Source organism: Hemitrygon akajei, chromosome 9 (genome assembly GCF_048418815.1).
Source record: "Hemitrygon akajei chromosome 9, sHemAka1.3, whole genome shotgun sequence".
NCBI lineage: Eukaryota > Metazoa > Chordata > Chondrichthyes > Myliobatiformes > Dasyatidae > Hemitrygon > Hemitrygon akajei.
In genome coordinates this window covers 75,393,547-75,417,213 of record NC_133132.1, presented here as the reverse complement: position 1 = coordinate 75,417,213, position 23,667 = coordinate 75,393,547, and the positions used below count along the sequence as shown (strand labels likewise).

Sequence of the window (23,667 nt, the reverse complement as noted above, 5' to 3'; positions counted from 1 at the left end):
CACCATTCCATGTACTTGATGGCTGCCTTTAATTCAAAGTTCAAAGCTCAAAGTAAATTTATTATCAAAGTACATACAGTCGGCCCTCCTTATCCACGGATTCCGCATGCGTGAATTCAACCAACCCTGAATCGCGAAAACCCAGAAGTGCTCTTCCAGCACTTGTTGTTCGAGCATGTACAGACGTTTTGTTTCTTGTCATTATTCCCTAAACAATGCACTATAACAACCATTTTACATAGCATTTACATTGTATTAGGTATTATAAGAAATCGAGAGATGATTTAAAGTATATGGGAGGATGTGCGTGGGTTATCGCGGATCGGGATTGAAAAAAATCGGAAGTTCTCTTACTAAGTAAGTCGGAACAGGTACATCCGGGATGATTAAGCGTCAGTTAGTCAAACGTTTGTCTTAGTATATAGTATATATTTTACCTTTCTATGCGTATAAAACACTTAAGAACGTGTGTTTCAGCGCCGGGCTCGGAAACGGAAGTTCTTGGGACTCGGGACAGATCGCTCCCGAGTGCGCTCTCCACCGTGCTGGGTTGATGTGGAGGATCAAAACCCCAAAACCCAAAAATTAAACCACTGCGTTGCTTAGTAATAATTGTGGCTTTCATCAGGGCAGAGCCTTTCTCACTTTATCCTTTAAAATTGTTCCGATCGTTGACTGACCTAGCCTAACACTTTTCCAATGACCGATAGCGTTTCACCTCTTTCCGATTGCTTTATTATTTCCACTTTATTTTCAATCGTGATTATTTACGTGAACAGAAACACTGCGCATTCAGAGCTCTGGCACCAGGTCCTAATGTCCACTGCACTGAGACAGGTTAAATAAGGTCTGGGGTTCCGCTGGGTCCTAAGGTCCACTGGATTGAGACAGGTTGAATAAGGGACTTGAGCATCTGCGAATTTTGGTATCCGCAAGGGGTCCCGGAACCAATCCCCTGCGGATAAGGAGGGCCGACTGTATATGTCACCATATACAACCCTGAGATTCCTTTTCTTGGAGGCAATCCCAATAAATACAAGAAACACAATAGAATCAATGAAAGACAACCAAAGTGCAAAAATCAACAAACTGTACAAAAAGAAAGAGAAAAAATATATAAATACGTGATAAATATTGAGAACATGATATGAAGAGTCTTTGAAAGTGATGGTATGAATGAAGTTGAGTAAAGTTATCCTGGGCTCCTGTACCTCCTTCCTGATGGCAGCAGTGAGAAGAGAGCACAGCCGGAATGATTGGGGTGTTGATGATGGATACTACTTTCCTGTGCTAGCACTGTGTGTAGATGTGCTCGATCGTGGGGAGGACTTTACCTATGATGGACTGGGCCATACCCACTACTTTTTGTAGGATTTTCTGTTCAAGGGCATTGGTATTTCCATTCCAGGACATGGTCTACCACACATCTATAGAAGTTTCTCAAAGTTTTAGGTAACATGCTGAATCTTCGCAAACTTCTAAGGAAGTAGAGGCGCTGCCTTGTTTTCTTTGTAATGGCCATTACTTGCTGGGCCCAGGACAGATCCCCTAAAGTGATAACACCAAGGAATTTAAAGTTGCTGACCCTCTCCAACTCTGATCCCCTGTTGTGGACTGGCTCATGAACCTCTGGGTTTCTCCTACTGAAGTCATTAATCATCTCCTTGGTATTGCTGACATTGAGTAAGAGATTGTTGTGTCAACACTTAGCCAGGCTTTCAATCTCTGTCCTATATGCTGATGCTGTGGAATGGTTCTCCATAATTCCATTTCTATCAATTTCTTTTTCTCCTTACTACTTAATGCAAATTATACCTTAGCTCTTGTGATTAATAAAGAAATTGAATCTGACAAGTTCTAATTCAAGCCAACGGGTATTTATGTACAGCTGTAAACTTTAGCATTTTATCACAGTTTGAAGCATTTAAGTACTACAGCAGTATACATTATTTTATTACTGCACTGAGATAATGAATAGTCAAAAAGTATTATGTAAAAGTTGACCGATTAAAGCACTCTCATGGGTATTAATCCACTTTTATTTAAACTACAGGGTTTGCAACAGAGATGAGGCAAGGGTCCCTGAACAAAAATAAATCTTGGGATCTGATTATGTAATTCTGATTACAGATTACACTGGTGCATGGTGCTCCAGGGGCAGCTTGTGCTGGGCAACTGTAGAAGAGGCTCAGAATAATGTTTTTTTACAAAGTCTGCAGAAGTAAGAAAACTGTTAGTAATTTGTATAAGATTAACAGCATGCAGTACCCTATTAAATGAAAAAAAAATGTGTATGTTTTTTATTGAGTTGTCTGTTAAGCAGCCTAGGCAATATATTCAGGTGCCAATGTGATGCACAAACTCCAATCTCTCTAAGTTGTGATCATTGATTCCTTGTTTTTCGTCTTTGATTCTCTGAAACAGAGTGATCAAACAGCTCTATATCGGGCAGCTGTTGTGGGCAACACAGAGGTTATCTCAGCACTAATTCTTGAGGGGTGTTCTCTGGATCGGCAGGACAAGGTGAGGAATACAGTACTTCATAAATTATTTGGTGTTTTACCATTCTTAAAGATTGAGTCCAAAATTAACAATTCACCAGCGCTTGACACTAAATGGAGTCTCACTCAGTGAGGGCATCAGCTGTTATGGAAAATGGCTAAATCATGTGGCATACAAGTGCAGACTCTGGAAAAAGTTTCATTTTACATCAAAATAAAGAATTTTTGATGCTGATGCCCCAAGTATTCCATTGTTCCACAGATATCCCTTTAAAAATAAAGTATTCTAGATTCATAACTAATAGTCAAAAAGTTTACCTCCAAGAAGAATATCAGAATCAGGTTTATTATTACTGACATACAGAATATATGTTGTGAAATCTGTTGGTTTGTGGCCGCAGTACAGTGCAATGCATAAATATACAATAAATTCTTATATAGTGCAAAAAGGAAGCAAAAATAGTTGAGGGGATTGGTTTATTGTGCATTCAGAAATCTGATGGAGGAGAAGAAACAGGTCCTGAAATATTGGGTGTGTATCTTCAGGTTCCTGTACCATCTCTCTGGTAGTAATGAGAAGAGGACATGTCCTGGGTAGTTCGGGTCTTTCATGAGGGATGTTGCTTTTATGAGACATTGCCTTTGGAAGATGTCCTCGATGGTGGAAAGGCTAGAGCCCATGATGGAGTTGACTGAATTTACAAACCTCTGCAGCTTTTTCTAATGCTGTGCAGTGGCCCCTCCATACCAGACAGAGATGCAATCAGTTAGATGACAACTAGTATGGTCATTCAGTGGAATAACATCATCTGCTATCCAACTATCAAGATCATAAGAATCCACATGGACCAGAATTTGAGTTGAAGCTGTCACATAATTGCCATGCCTACCTCACCACCAGTTCAAAATGAAGGTCTCTTCTGACATTGTGAGAGCATCTTCACCACACAGTCTGAATTTCAGTTTAAAATACTCACCATTTTGCTCTCAGGGTAACACAAAATAGGCAATAAAAGCCTACTTCAGTGGTGCCCACAGCCAGAAGTAAAAATTAAATTATAAAGTAAAAGTATCAAATATTTTTTGTATGTTTTCTTCTTTAAGATAAATATGAGGATAACTTTAGCTGTAGAAGTATTTGTCCCCAGTCTGTGGCATGTTGTTCTGTATCGTTGAACCTCAAGCTAAAGTCTTTTCCGTCGATCTTCTGTCTCAGGATGGTAACACTGCTCTGCACGAAGCCAGCTGGCATGGATTCAGTCACTCTGTCAAACTCTTGGTCAAAGCAGGAGGAAATGTTCATGCAAAGAATCAGGTTAGGAGGAAGTATTGCATTTTGGAAGACTTTATATTTTTCAAATTAACAATTCCAGTAGACTGTGTAATGGATTGATTGTGACCACTGGTGCAATACACATATTAATATGGGTAAAATCAGGAGGGATGTGTAATGGGCAGCTAACAAATGTTTACTCTATTTCACAAAGCCCAACGGTACCTATGATGTCTTACAGGGAGTGATTTATTTAAAGAATCATCCTTCAACAGTTAATCTGTAGTGACTTCTAATTCTTGCAGTAAAAAAATTCCAGGTAAAAGGACTTTGAAATTTTCACACTAACACAGATAATTGTTTGTTCAAATTGGGTTTTGTATAGTTCTGCATATTTGCACAAAAATGAAGATCAAAGGAAAATTTAAGCCTTACAGGTTCATGTTCCAGAAAATGACCTATCTTTTAAAATTGTAGTATCTTATAGATACCAATGAGTGAACTGATTTATGAGAAAGAAGATCATTTCTAAACTAAGTCTTGTTAGCTCAGCAACATTGCTTTTTCCCATCATCCACCAAGTAATTATATAATTGCTGTACTTGCTTCCTCCATAATTTAACTAGTACATTCCCAATGATAACAACTTGCTGCATTAAATTTCTCTATAACCGTCGTATATTCTAATGGTAGTTACCTTAAGCCTGTACCATTTGGTTAATGAGTCATGCAGATCCAAGGTCAAACTTTTCTAATTTCACAACTTTGAACAATTCAATCAAAGCACCTGATAATTTCTTGTCGCTATGCATAATTGGTACCTGTTGCTATTTTAGTAAATCTACTCTGTGCATTTTCTAAAATGTCAGTAACACTTCAGCTGGAGCTTTAATTGGTGTTCCATGAAGGTTTGTATAACTTGCTGGCTCTTGCTATGTAACATTGTAATAATATTAGGGTGCTGAGATCCTGTGTTATAATCCTTCATTGCAATTCTCTGCTGAATGATTGAAACGTAAAAGTGGCAGCTCCTCATGACTATCTTGTGGTTTATTTCACTTTGACAACTCATTACTACTGTATTCAATTCTCAGACCTACTTAAGAAAACCGATGTAATGGTCTCTCTTTTAATGCAAGGATCCCACGTACTAAATTCACCACCTTTTCTACTTATTTTCCCAAATTTAGGTATTTGAAAATTTAAACAACGTCATTCAAAGTCAAAAGTAAAACTTGTTATCAAAATTTATTATTATTATTTAAATATATTATGTTACCAAATGCTATCTTGGAGATTTATTTTCTTGCAAGTATTTACAGGAAAATAAAGAAATACAATAGAACTTATGAAAAATTAAAGATAAAGACTGATGCAACACAAGTGTAAAATAACACAAACTTGTGCAAATTAACAATAAATAAAGAAACAAACAATTAAATTTTAAAAAGATACTAAAAACTTGAGTTGTGAAGTCCTTGAAGGTGAGTGTGTAGGTGTGGAATCGGTTCAGAGTGGTGGTGAATGAAGTTATCCGTGCCCGTTCAGGAGTCTGATGGTTGTAGGGTAATATCTGTTCCTGAATCCAGTGGTGTGGACCCTAAGGCTCCTGTACCTCCCTCCCAATGGCAGCAGCAAAACTGTAACCAGCATTGAGCTCATTTACATGGAGCCCTGCCACAACAAAACAGCATCCAACATCAAGGATCCTTTCCATCCAGGCCAGGCACTTACTGTGCCAGTGCTCTGTGGTGGTGAGGGGTTTGCCTGTGATGAGCTGGGCTGCATCCACCACTTCCTGTAGACCCTTCTCTAGCATTTAATTTATAATAAGCATGCAATAAATCTGTTACACTGCTAGATAGAGAACTGGATTAATTTTCAGTCAAGCAAACATTGAGTGGCACTTAGTAGAGATGGAACTTGCTTCAGCCCACTTCCCAACAACCATCAGTCAATGTTAATGGCTTATAGAAGTTACAAGGAATGAAAAAAACATACACGTCTTTTTCTGTCTTTTTTTCCTAAATTCTCTTTAGAGTCATGCATATTTTCTTTTAAGTTTTGTATTTTTTTAAAGGAATGCAACCACCTTGCTTTCTGAAAGCAACATTCTAAATGTCTGAGGCAAGAAGCAAACTGCTACAGACTCTTGCTGGTTGAGCAGTATCTGTATAAGTAAAGGAACTAATGACATTCTGGTCTAGTACCTGCATCACGAGTGAAAATGTAGAGGGGAGAGATCCAATCGAAAGGGAGACGATAGATGGGACTACGTGAGGAAGAGATTGATGTCCAGAATGGACTGATAGAGCTAGAGAGGGAAGAGGGTGTGCTGAAGTTAGGAGACGGTGGCTGATGGGCGATAGATAGTGACAGATGAGGAAAAAGAAGATGGAGTCAGGTGGGACATAAGGAGGGTGGAGGTGCAATGGACTGGAAGGTTGAGCAGAAACAAGAGGATGTAGGGATCTGTTAAGTAAAGAAGGTGATCAGAGGTTGAAGGATAGATGGAATGAAGTTGAGAGAGGGAATAGGATAGGAGGATCAGAACTTCCAGTGTGTGGGTTTGGGAGAGGAATGAAGCTAGGTGAGTTTTCACTGTTGGGGGTTGGACTAATAGTAGTAGACACCGGGGGAGAGAGAAAGGAGCACACGGACTGTGGGTTAACTGAACGTGGACAATTCAGTGTTTATACAAATGGGCAGTAGACCATGTAGGTGAAATTTGAGTTGAATTTTTACTTATGTAGCATTTTTAATTCTTGATGTATTTGAGATTAATTCCTATGGAAAAGAGGTTTTTTTTCATACACAAGCCTTAGCAGGTTTAACTTCTTTTAAGAATTGCACACAGCTGCTTGGCTACAATTAATAAATCAATATATGGGAAAGCAGAACTACATGCTTTTAAAATTAAACTTGCACTTAACAAAAAATCGTTCTCTTTAGTGACTTTTTAATCTTGTATCTCACTTAAGGCAGGCAACGTAGCTCTCCACTTGGCTTGTCAGAATGGCCATTCCCAGAGCTGCCGTGTGTTGTTACTGGGAGGATCTAGACCTGACATTAAGAACAGTGTAAGTGAGGATCTACTCTTCTTTTAATATTTATATTTATTCATATTTAGAGATGTTTTAAAAAAAGAAGACATCTTGCTATCATTCAAGACGTAATATTGGCTTGTGTTCAGCCTGGCTTGAAATCTTTCTGTTTTGCAGATGGGAGACACATGTTTACATGTTGCAACACGCTATAATCATGTGGCTATTATTAAAATCCTCCTGAGTGCTTTCTGTTCTGTCAGTGAGAAGAATCAGGTCAGTGTGCAAGACCATGATCCCTGTACTCTATGTTGTCAATTATTGTAAGTTTGAAATATTAATAGGATATTGACTGCAAATAATAAAGTGAATAATTTGGTAAATAAGGATTGCAGCCTTTTACACGTGTGTGCTGCATAAACAGTACACATACATATGTTCCATTGCAATTAAATACTGTTTAAAGTTTAACCTAAAGTATGACAAACAGATTGCTGAATTTCATGTGTGTTACATTCAGAATTTTCATAGATATAAATATCAAATCAATCAGTAAATACACTTATTTGAAAAGACAATTAAGTTTTAGTTTATGTGCAGATACTTGCCAAAATGCAAAATAATAAGTTCAAATTTAACAGATGCATTGCATGTCTGCAGTCCTCCCTCAGTTGTTCCAACAATATGATCTTTTATCTTGCCAATCCAATTTCTTTTGATTTACGGAAACAAAAAATTTAAACTCGTCAATATTGGCACTGAAATGATGTGAACCTGAAAGTCGCAGCTTACGTATGCCGAATGGAAACAAGATGGGAAATAGGTCACACATTTGAAAAACTGATAAAATTTCACCTCAAGGCTACAAATTCTTCAACTTGCACCACTGTGCTGCCCTACATTAAACATGTCAAGGGCTTTCTTGAATTCAGCTTTCCAGGCTGTATAATGGAGGAATTTCAGGTATATCCATTCCGGTCATCAGATTTAATCCAATCGCTGATTTTGAAGATACACATACATTGAAAGCACCCTACCCCACATCTGAGAGTATTGGATAAGGAAGCCTTTCTTGAACACATGTCTGTGTAGTGCATTAGATAAGCTAAATTTCTGACGCTACTGTTTTGAGTTTCCTCTAGCTCAATCATTTAAAAATAAATTGTGTATAATCTTTACTAACATTCTTGTTCTCTCACTTTACTCCTCAACAACAGGCTTTATGCTATTGTTAGATTTTTATTCCATTTTTGGTCCTAAACTGACAAATAAATTGCAGAATTCTACTCTTGTGATTTCTTTCTTATGATTGGTAACTGTGATCAAACTCCATGAGTTTGTCTGAATGGTTCTCTGATCATAGGCTGGAGATACACCCCTCCACGTTGCTGCTGCCCTCAACCACAAGAAAATAGCCAGACTCTTGCTGGAAGCAGGAGCAGATGGAAGCATTGTCAACAATGTGAGTATTTTTAATGCTAATGAAGTATTTGCATTGTTGTATGTAGGTTGACATTAAAGAAATGGAGTGTTGACATATTTTTCTAGAGAAATTAGCCAGTGTTTGCAGTGCTTTAAATCCAGCTCTGAAGCACTGTTGTTTTTGAAACAGCTAAGTGGATCCATAAGTGTTAACTCTTAGATTCAATTTGAAAATTTTCACAAGTATTTTGAAACTCCATGCTTTCTGCTACATTAAGTGGGGGGTGGGGTTGATACTGCTTTTATGTTTGGGGGGGGATAGAGGGTTCTTGCATTTTTTTTCCCCCTGTCATCCATTCTTTGGGGTTTTTCTTTTGTTGAGGATGTCTGTGGAGAGTACGAATTTCAGGTTGTATATTGTTTACGTTCTCTGATTTTAAATGGAACCATTGAAACTCTCTCCTCTACCTCTGAGCCACACAGAATACCACAAATTACCTGTGTGAAGAGAGTAGTACAAATTTCCACCATATCCTTTTGTTTCCCCGTTAATTGCAGTTCTCTTTCATTCCTCTAATTCCTGCTTTTGACCCTTTTCTGAACCCCACCTCATCACTTGTATGTATTAATGTAATTATTCCCTACTCAAGTGCTACCTCAAGTGAGAGTACAGAGGTTTACCAGGACATTGTCTGGATTTGAGGGCTTTAGTTACATACAGGGAGAGATCGCATATGTTGATGGAGTCTGTGGGGTGACCTTAGACAAGCATGTAAGACTACGAGAAGCATGCATAAATAGATTATCGGTGTTTTTCTCCGGGGTAGTGGTATCAAAAATGAGAATGCATAGGTTTGATGTGAGAGAAAGAAGTTTTAAAAGAGATTTGAGGAGCCTAATTTTTTGTTACATAGAGAGAGATTGATATCTGGAACTCAAGTGCCAGAGGAGGTGGTGGAGTCAGATATAATCACTGTTTAATAAACATTTTAGATGACAAAAGCAAGGCATAGAAGAATACAACTAATGTGGGCAATGAGGTTAGTGGAGATGAGGGCAAAGTGGTTGGTATGAACGTGGTGGGCCAGAGGGCCTGTTTCTATGCTGTACAACTCTTTGACTCTGTGACATCCTTCTCTGAAATTTTCTCCTCTTTTCTATACTACCGTTTTACATTCACCTTTACTGTCTTTCATGATCATAGATAAATGTCCCTAAGCTCCATTTAATATTTTGCTGAGGTACTTTCTCATCTTCTGTATGGGAAGGTCCCTGATTTTTCACTACAGGCAGTCCCCAGGTTACGTACGAGTTCCGTTCCTGAGTCCGTCTTTAAGTCAGATTTGTACGTAAGTCGGAACAAGCACATCCGGTATTATTTAGCGTCAGTTAGTCAAACGTCTGTCTTAGTATATAGTATATATTTTACTTTACTATGCATATGAAACACTTAAGAAACGTATGTATTCCAATAATTAAAACACTGCGTTGCTTAGTAATAATTCTAGCTTTCATCGGGGAAGGGCCTTTCACATGCTCCATTATTCTCACTTTATCCGTTATCCTTTAAAATTGTTCCTATCGTTGACCAACTGTAGCCTAAAGCTTTTCCAATGACCGATGGTGTTTCACCTCTTTCCAAACGCTTTATTATTTCCACTTTATTTTCAATTGTGATCGCTTCCTATCAATGGAACAGAAACACTCCCAAGGTCCGCTGGGTCCTAAGGACCACCGCACTGAAACAGGCTGAATGGGACAAGTGGGGGCTGTGCTGGGTTTGGGTATTTGATCCTCCACAATATTCCGCGTGGGAATTTAAACTGGAGGTGGCAGTGTTTTTTTACGAGGTTGAGTTTCGAGCTGAACATCAACCTGGCACAGATGGTATGGGAGTCACTGGATCAACATCAACCCGGCATGGGAGTGATCTGTCACTGGATCAAACTCGAGCCCGGCGCTGATCTCACTGCGCCACCAGGCGACCGGAACGGAGGGGGTGGTGGGGTCAGCGTGAATCTTACTAAGAAAAATTTAAGCCAAATACAAAGTTAAACACTTAACATAGTGTCAATGGTAACGACTTTAAATGGCGGACTGCATCGCGTTCTGACTTAAAATAGCGGATGGAGTTCGCCTTCCTCGGTTCATAAGTAAAAGTTGTCTGTAAGTCGGACGTTCGTAACTCGGGGACTACCTGTACTTTCAGACTTGGTGCTTCTCCCTGCCTCCATGTTCCAACCCCAGCACGAGTTTTACTGTCACCTGTAACACCTGATTCACAAACAAGGCCCATCTCTGGTTACTTTTTTTATAACTCCAATTTACAGAGATTCGTCTACCTTGCAGAGGAACATTTTCTGCCCCAAAATGTATACAAAAGCGCCTTTTCCACTAATATCTTTTTGAGCCTCCTTCCCCTATCCTGTTGTGAAGTGTGAAGAGGTCAAGAAATTCTTTGTCGGTAAGATGGAAACGACTGAATCAGCTGCCTTTGCTACTTCTCCATCCTTGTGTTCACCAGTCTGAACTCATTCCTCCATTTCCTTCCAAATCTGAACCTTTATTCAGTTTCATGCCTCTTCTGAGCCCAGCTTTTCCTCAGAGGCACTGACTGCTCCATTAAACTTCTGGCTACTCATGTTCCCTAAGTGGCAGCTGACTGCTTGGACAAATGCTCTTTGATCTAACGCATTCACTCTATTTCCAGAGTTGCTTTCTGACATGATGAAAGTTTCCATTTTTTTTTATTTTTAGTTCAGACTTGCAGAATCTGCATTTTTTTTTACAATTTTTGTTCGCAGATTTTGCTCATGTCCTTTGCTTCAGACTCTATTCTGCATTTTCGTTGTCTAGCTGCACTGTCGTTTCTCTGTAACACTGCATTTTGTATTTGTTTTTCCATTTGTACCACTTCAGTGCACATACAGTATGCATGGGATGAGCTGTCTGGATGGCATGCAAACAAAACTTGTCTCGCATGTGACAATAAGAAACAAATTGCCATTTGTTATACGAGAACCAACTCTAAACAGTACCATCCTTGTCATTTACTGTTGTATCTTCAATGTCATTAGGCTAATCTTCTTGCACCCTCCCTGAGCCCATCTTCACATGAACATGCACCCTGACCTGGCTGTCTCTAGGCATGAGTATTCTAATGTCCTTGATCCACTGTAAACAAAAACTCTGCTTATCGACTGTCTGTCCTCCTCGTTCACCTTTGCTGTACACGTATAAATTCAGACAATTAAAATGTAACATTTAATCTTCAATATTAATTGTATACAGTTATTCAAAATAATTGTTCTAATTATGCAGAAGGCACATATTTGAACGAAACATACAATATACAACTTAGAGCTAAATCTCAATATAATGAGTCTATTTTGCAGCGGCTATAATACACATATGAAATAATATGCATGATGTAAGCAGGGATCGAGCAGCTCATTTGGAGATCAGCACTGTTGTCGTTTTCAATATTTGTATTTTGTGACATTGAACTTCAATTGATGGCAGTTCAAATGCTTTTCATAAAATATAACTGATAGCTCATTGCAATCCAATTATTCTTTCTTGTTGTTTTACTAAAAATTGGTCTGGAAAATCTGACACCAATCATTGTGAGAACTCCGATGTCAGTCTCTTGAATTCTTTCTGCAGGCTGGTCTGACAGCCCTGGAAGCAGCCAGAGAGAGCAACAGTCCTGAAGTGGCCCTTCTTCTCACCAAGGCACCCCAGGTAAGGGCTCACTGTCGAGCTTTCTCGTTCATGGACTCATAGGATAGTAGAGCCATGGAAATGGGTGTTGTGGCCCTGCTTGTCCATGCCAACCAGTATTCTGATCTAAGCTGATTGCACTTTTCTGCATTTGGCCCATATCCCTCTAATCTTCTGCTGTCCACAGTATGTCCTGACCATGTATAGTCACATCTGCCATGGGTAAATAGGGGAAATGGAGAATATCACCACTTTGTGATGTTATTTTTTGTAGTTAGCAGGTAGTTATGTGGAACATTGAAATGAAATAGTCTGAGAGGCTGGAGGCTATCTTAACTTAATTTATCAGAAGCAAGCATTAGGATTGTGAAAGGTCTTGGCATATTCTTTGTACTTGTATTTTTAGTTGGTCCATATACAATAGACAATTGTTGCAGGAGTAGGCCATTCAATGTGATCATAGGTGATCATCCATAATCAGTGCCCTGTTCCTGCCTTCTCTCCATATCCCTTGACTCCACTATCTTTAAGAGCTCTATCTAACTCTTTCTTGAAAGCATCCAGAGAATTGGCCTCCACTGCCTTCTGGGGCAGAGCATTCCATAGATCACAACTCTCTGGGTGAAGAAGTTTTTCCTCAACTCCGTTCTAAATGGCCTACCCCTTATTCTTAAACTGTGGCCTCTGGTTCTGGACTCCCCCAACATTGGGAACATGTTTCCTGCCTCTAGTGTGTCCAATCCCTTAATAATCTTATATGTTTCAATCAGATCCACTGTCATCCTTCTAAATTCCAGTGTATACAAGCCCAGTCTCTCCAATCTTTCAACATATGACAGTCCCGCCATCCCAGGAATTAACCTCGTGAACCTACACTGCACTCCCTCAATAGCGAGAATGTCCTTCCTCAAATTTGGAGACCAAAACTGCACACAATACTCCAGGTGTGGTCTCACCAGGGCCCTGTACAACTGCAGAAGGACGTCTTTGCTCCTATACTCAACTCCCCTTGTTATGAAGGCCAACATGCCATTAGCTTTCTTCACTGCCTGCTGTACCTGCATGCTTACTTTCAGTGACTGATGTACAAGAACACCTAGATCTCATTGTACTTCCCCTTTTCCTTACTTCACTCCATTCAGATAGTAATCTGCCTTCCTGTTCTTGCCACCAAAGTGGATAACTTCACATTTATCCACATTAAACTGCATCTGCCCACTCACCCAACCTGTCCAAGTCACCCTGCATTCTCCTAACATCCTCCTCATATTTCACACTGCCACCCAGCTTTGTGTCATCTACAAATTTGCTAATGTTGCTTTTAATCCCTTCATCTAAATCATTAATGTGTATTGTAAATACCTGCTGTCCCAGCACCGAGTCTTGAATGTTGCTCTGTTACATGGGTAGACTTTGACTTTTGACATTGGTTTGATAACATTAGTTGTGGTATTCTACTTTCTGGAGAGGAAAAGGCTGCTATCCTCCAATACAGACAACAGATGATGTTTTTCACTCTAGATGTTGCTCCAGCAAGAAAATGGTGTGTTACTAAACTGGAACAATACAAGTCACAATGTTGAACTTTTTTCTTTGGATCGCAAAACCCTGTTGGACATCAGCAGAATAAAATACTGCAAGTCCTATTTCACTGGTTCAGTGGCAAGACCGACACTGGGGTAGCTGCATGACCCCAGTTGTTGTTTGGACTAGGCCCGCATGCCTGTTACAGCCACTCAAGAGAGGAGGTATTGGAGGCAGAGGCATGGCGAGTGAGCTGGAAATATCAGTCATGCTGGGGGAGCTGGCCCCTCCCATCCCTGCTGCTCTCCAGTTTTCACTCAGTGAAACGTGAGCTGGATTACCTGAGGCTGACTCAGTGCGAGATGAGGAGCTGCTGCAAACTTGTTCTTGCAGAAACATGGCTCAAAACAACATCCCATGCGCCATCAAAATTCAGGCTATGCCACTCAGGGACTTGAGCTAATATTTTTTTGACTCTATGTGCTGTGGTAACTATGTGTGGTGTGTGTGATTGTAATTATTGAGTTCTGCACCTCAGCCCCATAGGATTGCTGTTTCATTTAGCTGTATACATGTGTATGCACGAATGATAATTAGGCTTGAGCTTGAACTTCTTTTGCTTCTATTTTTCTAGGTTCTCAGTTTCTGTCGTGGGAGAAGCCTGAGGAAGAAGAGGGAGAAACTGAAGGAAGAACGTAGAGCCCAGTCTGTGCCTCGCGATGAATTGATCCAGAGTAAGGTACATCAACAGTTACTCATTTAGTATATGTCTAATGAGTTGTTAACTGTAAAGAATTTTGATGGAAGTATTTTGTATCCTGATCTGTGCTGGGTAAGCTGAGCTCACATATGTAGAGTACAAAAGACTGTAGCTACAGAATCTGGGGCATCAGACAAGATGCTGGAGGAAATCAATTTCTGTGGAGGGGAAGGGCAGTCAACATTTTGGGTCGAGATCCTTGGCCTGGACTGAGAGGTGGAAGGGAGATCGCCAGTATAATAAGGTAAAGGGAAAAAGGAGTGGAGTAAGAGCTAGCAAGCTGTAAAGGCAGATCCATTGAGAAGAGGCAACAGGCAAATGGAGGAGGGAAGAGTGGAAATGGTGACACAGACTGGGAAGTGATAGAGGGATGTGGGTGATAGAATCAAATAGGAAGGAAAGTGGAGCATGGAGTCAAGTAAGGGGGGTAGGGTGGGCTGGTGGGAGCGGTGAGGGAGGGGAAGGGGCTTGTGGGTGAAGGGGAGCTGGAGTGGAAAGTGAAAAGATGATGAGGGTGTAGGGGTAGATCAAGAGGTCAGTAGTCCAGGTGTGGAAAGTGAGAGAAGCTCTTCAAAAACATTTCAGTGAAAAGGCACAGATAAGATTTTGTTTCGTTGTTTATCCTCAGTCCTTGATTCAGCAGAGGTACAATGGTAGTTGGGGCAGGGGAAAGCTCCTTTTGCAAGATATGGGAACATAGAACATTGAAATCTACAGCACATTACAGGCTCTTCAGCCCACAATGTTGTGCCAACCATGTAACCTACTCCTGAAACTGTCTAGAATTTCCCTAGCGCATAACGCTCTCTTTTTCTAAGAGCCTCTTAAAAGACCCTATTGTTTCTGCTTCCACCACCACCGCTGGCAGTGCATTCCACGCACTCACCAATCTCTGTGTGAAAAACTTACCCCTGACATCCCATGGGCACCTATTTCCAAGCACCTTAAAACTATGCCCCCTTGTGTGAGCCATTTCAGCCTTGGAAAAAGCCTCTGGGTATCCACATAATCAATGCCCCTCATCATCTTGTACACCTCTGTCAGGACACCTCTCAACCTCCGTCGCTCCAAGGAGAAAAGGCCAAGTTCACTCAGCCCTATTCTCATAAGGTACGCCCTCTAATCCAAGAAACTTCACAGTCTCCCCGATGACTATATGTGTTGGGAAATGTACCCAGGTGTAGCTCCTGACAGACAGGGTCAAGGAACTGGAGTTGGATTGCAGGATGTTATGAGATGAGTGATCACAAGGAGAAGTAGGGGAGTAGGCAGTCAGGGCAGGGTTGTCCTGCGGCCATTATCCTCACTAGTAGGCATTATCCTCACTTGGATACCACTGAGGAGCATGTTCTAGGAGCTGCAGTCAAGACTCTGGCACAGTGAATGGCTTGGAGGCTTGGGGATAAAGGGTGCAGACAGTCACAGATAAGATACTCGGTACTGAGGGGGACAGACAGACAGGAGATCCTGTGGCCACAGAAGCAAGCTACTTCCCAAGCTGAGAATGAATCTGAGCGGCTGAGAAAATTCCCGAGGGAAATTTGTCAGCCAGCGCCTCTTCCCCAGGGCACCACTGCTCAATACAAGAGGACATGGCTTTAAGGCAAGGGGAGGAAAGTTCAAGGGGGATATTAGAGGAAGGTTTTTCACTCAGAGATTGGTTGGTGCGTGGAATGCACTGCCTGAGTCAGTAGTAGAGGCAAATACACTGGTGAAATTTAAGAGACTACTAGACAGGTATATGGAGGAATTTAAGGTGGAGGGTTATATTGGAGGCAAGGTTTAAGGGTCAGCACAACATTGTGGGCCGAATGGCCTGTACTGTGCTGTATTGTTCTTTGTTCTTTGAAAGGGCAAACACCCAAAGGTCATTGTACACATTGGTATAAATGACACAGGTAGAACAAAGGATGAGGTCTTTCAGAATGAACAGGGAGAGTTAGGCAAGAAATTAAATTGCAGGACCTGGAGGGTAGTGATCTCACGATTGCTCCCAGTTTCACATGCTAGTGAGCCCAGGATAGAAAGATAGGGAAGATGAATATGTGGCTCTAGAGCTGGTGCAGGGGGCAGCGATTCAGGTTCATGGAACACCGGGATCTCTTGTGGGTTAGAGGCGACCAGTAAAAGAGGGACAGGCTACACTTGAATTAAAGGAGGAGCAATAATTCCTTTTCCCTTTGCCGTTGTCACCAGGGTGGAGGGTGGGATTTGAGAGAATGAGATCAGTGACAAGGCAGCGGCATGTGCATTGACCAAAGGGTGTAGGCCTGGAAATCAGGATACCCATGTTTCCAGTAAAAAGGCTGACAGGACCACTGCTTTAAATTACATCCACTTCAAAGCATATAGCTTGACGGATAAAGCAGGTGAACTGAGGGCATGGATTGCCTCAAGGGACAAGGATATTGTGGCCATAATTGAAGTGTGGCAGAGAGTAGGGTGGGATATATGTTTCGTAAGAGAAAACAGCTCAATGTTCTGCGATACCAGTGCTTTCGCCATGACAGAGAAACAGGTAAGAATGGAGGGTGTGTTGCATTTTTGAAAAGGGGGAACTTAACAGTAATGCTTGGGGAAGGTATTCTTGAGTGATCATTTAACAAAGCCTTTAGGTAGAGCTTGGAAACAGGACGAGGGTGATCACCTTGCCTGAGATGTTTAATGTCTATTTCTCCTCGGTGTTTAGTAAGGAGAAATGAATGCCAAAAGAATGGGAGTAATAGGTAGTGAGGTCTTGGATCATGTGCATATTGTGAGGAAGGAAGTATTTGTAGCCTTGACACGAATTAGGTGGGTAGATCCCTAGTGTTGGACCAAATGCACCCTTGGACCTTTGTGGAGCCCAGGGAAGAAATCACGGAGAGCTTTGGAGAGATATTTGTTTCTTCATTAGCAACTGAAGTTCCAGAAGACTGGAGGGTGGCTAATTTCTGTTGTTCAAGAAGGGCAACAAGGATGGGCCAGAGAACTACTGGCTGGCAAGCCTGACTTCAGTCATATGGAAGTTACTGGAGGGAATTCTCAGGTAACGAAATACACCGTCACTTGGATGGTCAAGACTTGATCAACAGTCAGCAGACTTTATGCATGCGGGGTCATGTCTGATGAATCTTTTTGAGTTTTTCAAAGAGGTAATTAAGGGGATAGATGAAGGTATGGATGTTGTCTGTATGCACTTTAGTAAGGTCTTTTACATGGCAGGCTGATCTGGAAGATTAGGTCACTTGGAATTTAGAAGGAGCTAGGGAAGTGGATTCAGAATTAGCTTGATGTTTGGAATTAGAGGGTAATAGTTGAAGGTTGATCTTCTGACTGGAGGCCTGTAACTAGCAGAGTGTCCCAAGGGTCAGTGCTGGTACCTCTGTAATTCATTATTAATGTAAGCTATTTGGATAGGAAAGTATATAGCACTATTAGCAAATTTGCAGATGATATATATATATAGATAGATAACAGATGATCTTATTGATATTGAAGCAGGTTCCAATGAATTGCAAAGAGATCTTGAACAGTTAGGGAGATGGGCTGAGGATTAGTAAATGGATTTCAACTTTAGAAAGTGTGAGGCAATGCATTTTGGACATTCAAACCAGATTTGGACCTATACGGTGAATGGCAGGACACTGACGAGTAATGTACACCAGAGAGAACAAGCACACAGTTCACTGAAAGCAGCTGTGCAAGTCGACAGGGTGGTGAAGAATTTAACATGCTGACCTTAATTAGTCAGGGCATTGTGTTTAGGAGTAATATTATAATGCAGTTGTATAAATTGTTTGTGAGACTGCACTTGGCGTATTGTATACAGTTGGGGCACCCTGTTATAGGAAAAACATTGTTAATCTGGAGAGGGTGAATCAGAATCAGAATTAGGTTTAATATCACCGGTATATGTCGTGAAATTAATGAGGATGATGCCTGGACTAGAGTGTCTTGGGTATAAGGAGAGGAGGCCAAACTGTATCTTTATTCTCTGGAATACAGGAGAATGAACCTCACGGAGGTTTATAAAATCATGAGGGGGTATGGATAAGGTGGATGATCACTGTCTTTTCCCCATGGTTAGGGAAGGCACAGATTCAAGAAAGTGGGAGATTTAATAGAGACCTGAGAGATATCTTCTTTACACAGAGGGTAATGAGTACCTGGAATGAACTGTGAGCACATTTGGCCAAGGAAGATACAATTGCCACATTTAAGAGGCTTGTGGATAGGTACATGGAGAGGAGGGGCCTGGAGGGATACGAGAGGGGAATTCGGGCAACTGGAACTAGAAGGGTGGATGCTGTGGTAGGTGTGAACCAGATGAGCGGAAGGCCTTGATTCCATGGTGTATTACTCTGAGACAGAGCAGGGTTAGAGTTCCTTTCACCCTACCTTCTCTTCCCAAAGAAAATTGCTATTTCTTCTATCCATGATTTTTCCATTGTCATTGAAATGCAAAGTCAGATATGGTACTGATTGGAATGCTTTTCTGGAATGTCACAGGGAAGTGTTTCAGTCGATGACATCCATAGCAGTGAGCAAGGACATCAGAAGAAAAGAAATGAAGATGATTTAATCAGAATGACTACACCAGAACAGAAGAGAAAGCGGGACAGAAAGAAAAAGCAGAAGGAAAAGGTAATTGTGGACTATTTTTGAAAAAGAAACATTTAAAAAATTCTAAACCAGGGGTTCCCAACCTGGGGATCACAGACCCCTCGCTTAATGTATTGGGCCATGACATTGGTCAGAGCATCTACAAAAGGAGGGTGAGCAGCCAGAAGTCATGGTGCACATTAGAAAGGGGGAAGTGATCTGCACAGTGAGTATAGAGAGATGGGGAAAAGGCTGAAGAATTGGACTTACAAGGTAGTAATCCAGTGCCACATGCTAGTCAGGGCAGGAATAGGATGATGGGAAAGATGAATGAGTGTCTGAGAAAGTGGTACAGGGGAGCAGGGTTTCATATTTCTAGATCATTGGGATCTCCTCTGGAGAAGGTATGACCTGTACAAAAAGGACAGGTTGCACCTGACCCGAAGGGGACCAATATCCGTGCGGGCAGATTTGCTAGAGCTGTTAGGGAGGGTTTAAGCTAAGTTGGTGGGGGATGGGAACTGGAGTAATAGAACTAAGGATGAGGCAGTTGCTTTACAAATCAATGCAATGTGTAGTGAGACTGTGAGAATGAACAGGCGGATGTTAGGACAAAATTGCATCAAATGGGATGAGGTGAAGTGTAACATGGGGCAACATCAAAATGGTGATGAATACAGGACTGAAGTTGTGAAATTTGAATGCATGTAGATTATGCAATAAGGGAGATGATCTTGTAGCACAGTTAGAAATTGGCAGGTATGACGTTGTGGGCATCACATGGCTGAAATATCATAGTTGGGAGCTTAACATCCAAGGATACACATTATCTTGAAAAGGCAGGCAAGGGGTGAGTGGCCCTTGGTGAAAATGAAATCTAATCCTTAGGAAGGGGTGACATAGGATTGGTAGATGAAGAACCCTGATGGGAGTTATACATAAGCCCCCAAACAGTAGCTAGGAGGTGGGATATAAATTTCTACAGGAAATCGAAAAGGCACGTAATAAGGACGATGTTATGATAGTCATGGCAGATTTCAGTATGCAGGTAGATTGGGAAAATCAAGCTGGTGCTGGATCCCAAGAGAGGGACTTTGTAGAATGTCTACAAGATGGCTTTTTAGAGTAGTTTGTGATTGAATCCATAAAGGGAAAGCCAATTCTGTATTGGGTGTTGTGTAGTGAACCAAATTTTGATTAGGGAGCTTAAGGCAAAGGAACCCTTGGGAGTCAGTGATCATAATGTGATTGAATTCACACAACAATTTGAGAGGGAAAAGATAAAGTCAGATGTATCAGTATTACAGTGGAGTAAAGAGAATTACAGAGGTATTATAGGGGAGCTGGCCAAAGTTGTTGCAAGGGGGCACTACCAGGGATGACGGTGGAACAGCAATGGCTGGAGTTTCAGGGGGCAATTCAGAAGGCATAGGATAGATACATCCCAAGGGTGAAGACGTACAGTCGGCCCTCCTTATCCGCGGGTTCCGCATGCGCAGATTCAACCAACCGCGGATCGGGAAAACCCAGAAGTTGAGCATTGTTTGCCTCACGTCTCGTTCATTCACTACTTGTTTGTGAGTGAGAGGAAGGAGTTTAAGGCTAGTAAGGGATGGCTGGCTAGCTATGTAAAGCCCTACAGCCTGAAGAACTTAAAAATCATGGGAGAATCGGGATCGGCTGATGCCAAGGCGGCATCAGCATTCCCAGAAGAGCTACGATGGTTGTGTCTGTACTGAACATGTACAGACTTTTTTTCGTCATTATTCCCTAAACAATACAGTATAACAACTATTTACATAGCATTTACATTGTATTAGGTATTATAAGTAATCTGGAGATGATTTAAAGTATATGGGAGGATGTGCGTAGGTTATATGCAAATACTACGCCATTTTATATAAGGGACTTGAGCATCTGCATGTTTTGGTATCTGTGGGGGGGGGGGGGGTCCCAGAATCAATCCCCCGCCGGTAAGGAGAGCTGACTGTATTCTAAAGGGAGGATGAGGCAATTGTGGTGACAAGGAATATATGCATATTCATTTAAATTGGAAACAAATAAGTTAGTGCATGGGAGCCCAGAGGTTAGTCACTGAGGATCTAAACATGAAGTTTTGCTTCCTGATATCATTGCTAAGTTTATCTTTTGTTCTTTAGGAATTTATGTGCAGTGAAACTTAACATTGTAATGTATATTCCAGGATGACTGTGTATGGGGAGAAGGCAAGGGAGTGGGGATGACTGGAAGAATTGGATAAGCTTATGGTAGAATGGTGGAGCAGACTCAATGGGCCGAATGGCCTACTTCTGCTCCTATATCTTATGATCTTATGTATACAAGTTAAAGATGTTATCTGGATTCTAGGCTTTAAATAAGATGCTCTTCTCTATTAAACTTACTGCTGGTGAATTTACTAAACTTATTACTGGTGTGCAGGGTTCTGCTCTTTCTGATCCTCCTCCAGTGTTAGACCAGCAACCTCAGCAAGATAACAGACACAACAGGAGAAGGCGAAATAAGCATTGCTGCTGTTCCCCACCTCCACAGCAAGGCCCTCTCCCACATAATTTCCGTGCCTACCAGCTCTACACGTTATACAGAGACAAAGCAGGCAAAGTCATGCAGGTAAATGTACAATTCAGCACTTTTTGATTGCCATTGTTTTAGAATGTCATGGCAAAAACCTTACTTCATGGCCAGTCTCTGAATGTCTGCTGAGATGTGAGGAGGGAGCTGCCCCTCCGACTGATTTTAAAGAGCAGGTTGTTATGGCGTGTTCCATGGTTTGTGATTCCCGTGGGGGATCACTGTGAAAGTATTTGTTCCCAATGTTGGATGATCCAACCGTTCCTTCCGTCAGAATGATTGGTGCCAATGGTTTAGTTGCTGGCTGCTGTTTCCCAGAATGTCTGCAGGATTATAAACATTTTTTGTAATTTTTTTTCCAAATCAGTATAAAGAAGGTTGTTTTTGTTTTCTTTGTGGTTTGCACAAAAGTATTGTATTTTTTTTAACAATAACAGCACGGTATTTCCTGTTTTCAGAGCAGTCCATCAATCCCACCTATTTTCTTGTAAGTAATGTTTTCTTACAGGCTTATTAACCCCCAAATGATTGTCCTGCCACCCACCTACACTAAACTATCATTAGCATTATTCAGCAGAGAAGCATGTCATTTGCCCTACCGTATCAATATTAATTCTGTGTCCCTCTACATTCTTGTTGATTCAGGTATGTGTCCAGATGCCTCTTAAATACTTTAACTGCTCCTGCCTCCACATCTCCTCACAGCTCAATCCAGATACCAATTACTCTTTCTGTGGAAAAATTTACCCTTCTGATCCCCTTTAAACCTCCTCTTTCTCACTTTAAATCCTTGCCCTCTTGTTTCAGTCATCCCTGCCATGGGGAAACAGACTTTGACCCACCTGCTTTACCTAAGTCTCTTATAATTTACCTCTATTGCGTCACTTCTCAGCACCTTCTCATCAGGGGAAATAGACCCACCCTATTCAATCTCTCCTTATTCAAACACATTATTGGGTTGTGGGAGCAAACTGGAGCATTCACATAATGACATGGAAAATACAGTATTTAAACCCCACACAGACAACACCATCATGATCAACCATAGATCACTGTGGGGAGGCAGCAGTACCACAGCACCTCATAGTTATTCCAAGGAATGGTGGCCACATTATAGCAGTGTAATTGAAATAATAATATCACAAATTCAGAGCCTGATCTCGAATCATAAGAATTACATTGTACACTTAAGATAATTTCCTTCTTTTAATTATAGTTTTTTAATATAATCTATAGTTTTTACCTCATGAAGACCTTGCATTATTTAATTTCTTTTGTTCAAAAGGCAAAACTATCTCTGGACTTCCAAGAAGAGCATTTCACTCTTTGGTGTTCAGTTATTACAAATTAGGACTGCACTCTAAATAACTCAGCAGATCACTGCTCCTTGAAGCACACATGTAATGTAAGATTATAATATTAACTATTAAATTAGCATTAAGGCCTGGTTTGACTATTAAAAACATTTTTGATGTATTCTAGACTCTGGCATATCCCTGAATTTAATTTCTGCCATCTTTCCTCTTTGAAGATCCTGAACACTTTTTTTTGGATTCAGAATGACTTACTTTCATTCCAATTCTGGGATGATTGGTGAGGGTGATGTGAGCCTTCAGGCTCTAGCACAGGTGGGGTACAACTGGGGAAGTGTGGAGAGTAGTTTCAGAGGTGACTTGTTCTTCAACTGGGCTCCCCTGTGGTCCCTACCAATGGATTTGAGATTTACAATGCCAACCAGAATGCTTCTCCATGCTAAGCAGTTACAGACAGTGATTCCTCCACATTCAAGGAAGCTTTAAGAACGTTCATGAATGACTACTTCTGTCCTAGTAATGTCTTTTAGTGACAGAACTGAAAGTAGTGTACCTTTTTCTGCACCCTAGTTTACATTTTGCAAATAATGTGGCCTAATTGCAGCTAGTAGGGTGAGAATCAGTTTGTTAGGGTAGCAAATACAGTTCTCAAAATGTTATCTCTCAATGCACAGAGTATAAGAAATAAGGTAGATGATCTAGTTGCACTATTACAGATTGTCAGGTATGATATTGTGGCCATCACTGAATTGTGGCTGAAGGATGGTTGTAGTTAGCAGCTGAATGTCCAAGGATACACATTGTACCAGAGGGATTAGGGAGGTCGGCAGAGGGGGTGGCATGGCTCTGCTGGTAAAGAATGGCATCAAATCAATAGAAAGATGTGACATAGGGTCGGAAGATGTTGAATCCTTCTGGGTTGAATTAAGATTCT

The 23,667-nt window shown here is 41.1% G+C and overlaps 1 protein-coding gene across 6 annotated transcripts in view; it reads left to right on the top strand.

The window, feature by feature from the left end:
• The window catches only part of ankrd6b (ankyrin repeat domain 6b), a 184,907-nt gene that overhangs the window by 140,295 nt on the left and 20,945 nt on the right, over positions 1–23,667 (top strand). For 5 of the 6 annotated variants that reach the window (XM_073056380.1, XM_073056376.1, XM_073056378.1 and 2 more), the window contains 9 exons: positions 2,425–2,523; positions 3,718–3,816; positions 6,756–6,854; positions 6,996–7,094; positions 8,182–8,280; positions 11,907–11,984; positions 14,122–14,226; positions 18,739–18,873; positions 21,271–21,459. In XM_073056380.1, coding sequence (XP_072912481.1) covers positions 2,425–2,523; positions 3,718–3,816; positions 6,756–6,854; positions 6,996–7,094; positions 8,182–8,280; positions 11,907–11,984; positions 14,122–14,226; positions 18,739–18,873; positions 21,271–21,459 — 1,002 coding nt within the window. The remainder of the gene's footprint in view (positions 1–2,424; positions 2,524–3,717; positions 3,817–6,755; positions 6,855–6,995; positions 7,095–8,181; positions 8,281–11,906; positions 11,985–14,121; positions 14,227–18,738; positions 18,874–21,270; positions 21,460–23,667) is intronic. The other variant, XM_073056381.1, reaches the window with a different exon arrangement.